Source organism: Phaethon lepturus, unplaced genomic scaffold, assembly GCF_000687285.1.
Source record: "Phaethon lepturus isolate BGI_N335 unplaced genomic scaffold, ASM68728v1 scaffold26235, whole genome shotgun sequence".
Classification (NCBI taxonomy): Eukaryota; Metazoa; Chordata; class Aves; order Phaethontiformes; family Phaethontidae; genus Phaethon; species Phaethon lepturus.
Genome location: NW_010538753.1, coordinates 4604 through 4872, shown reverse-complemented (window position 1 = coordinate 4872; position 269 = coordinate 4604). Strand labels below are relative to the sequence as shown.

The following is a 269-nucleotide window of genomic DNA, read 5'->3' as shown; positions in this document are numbered from 1 at the left end:
GAGGAGGGCTCCCTGGGAGCGTTCCTGGGGTCAGCCTGGGAACAGGCGTCCCCCGCACCCCCTTCTCCAGCACCAAGCCAGCGGCCGGGACCAACCCAGCCTCCCTTCTTTTTTTTTTTCTCCCTTTTTAAGGAAAGGCTTCAAGCTCGTCATTCTGGATGAAGCTGACGCCATGACCCAGGATGCTCAGAACGCCCTGAGGCGAGGTGAGGGGCGCTGGGGACACCACGCCGCTTGTACCCCTTCCCAGCCCGGCGCGGGGTGGGAGC

The 269-nt window shown here is 63.9% G+C and overlaps 1 protein-coding gene across 1 annotated transcript in view; it reads left to right on the top strand.

Annotated features, from left to right (window-relative positions):
* Positions 1-128: 128 nt before the first annotated feature.
* Positions 129-269, top strand: part of RFC5 (replication factor C (activator 1) 5, 36.5kDa) — a 1675-nt gene continuing 1534 nt past the window's right edge. Inside the window, exon 1 of the mRNA XM_010286937.1 lies at positions 129-206. Within this exon, the coding sequence (XP_010285239.1) occupies positions 173-206 (34 nt within the window). The 5' untranslated portion in view covers positions 129-172. The remainder of the gene's footprint in view (positions 207-269) is intronic.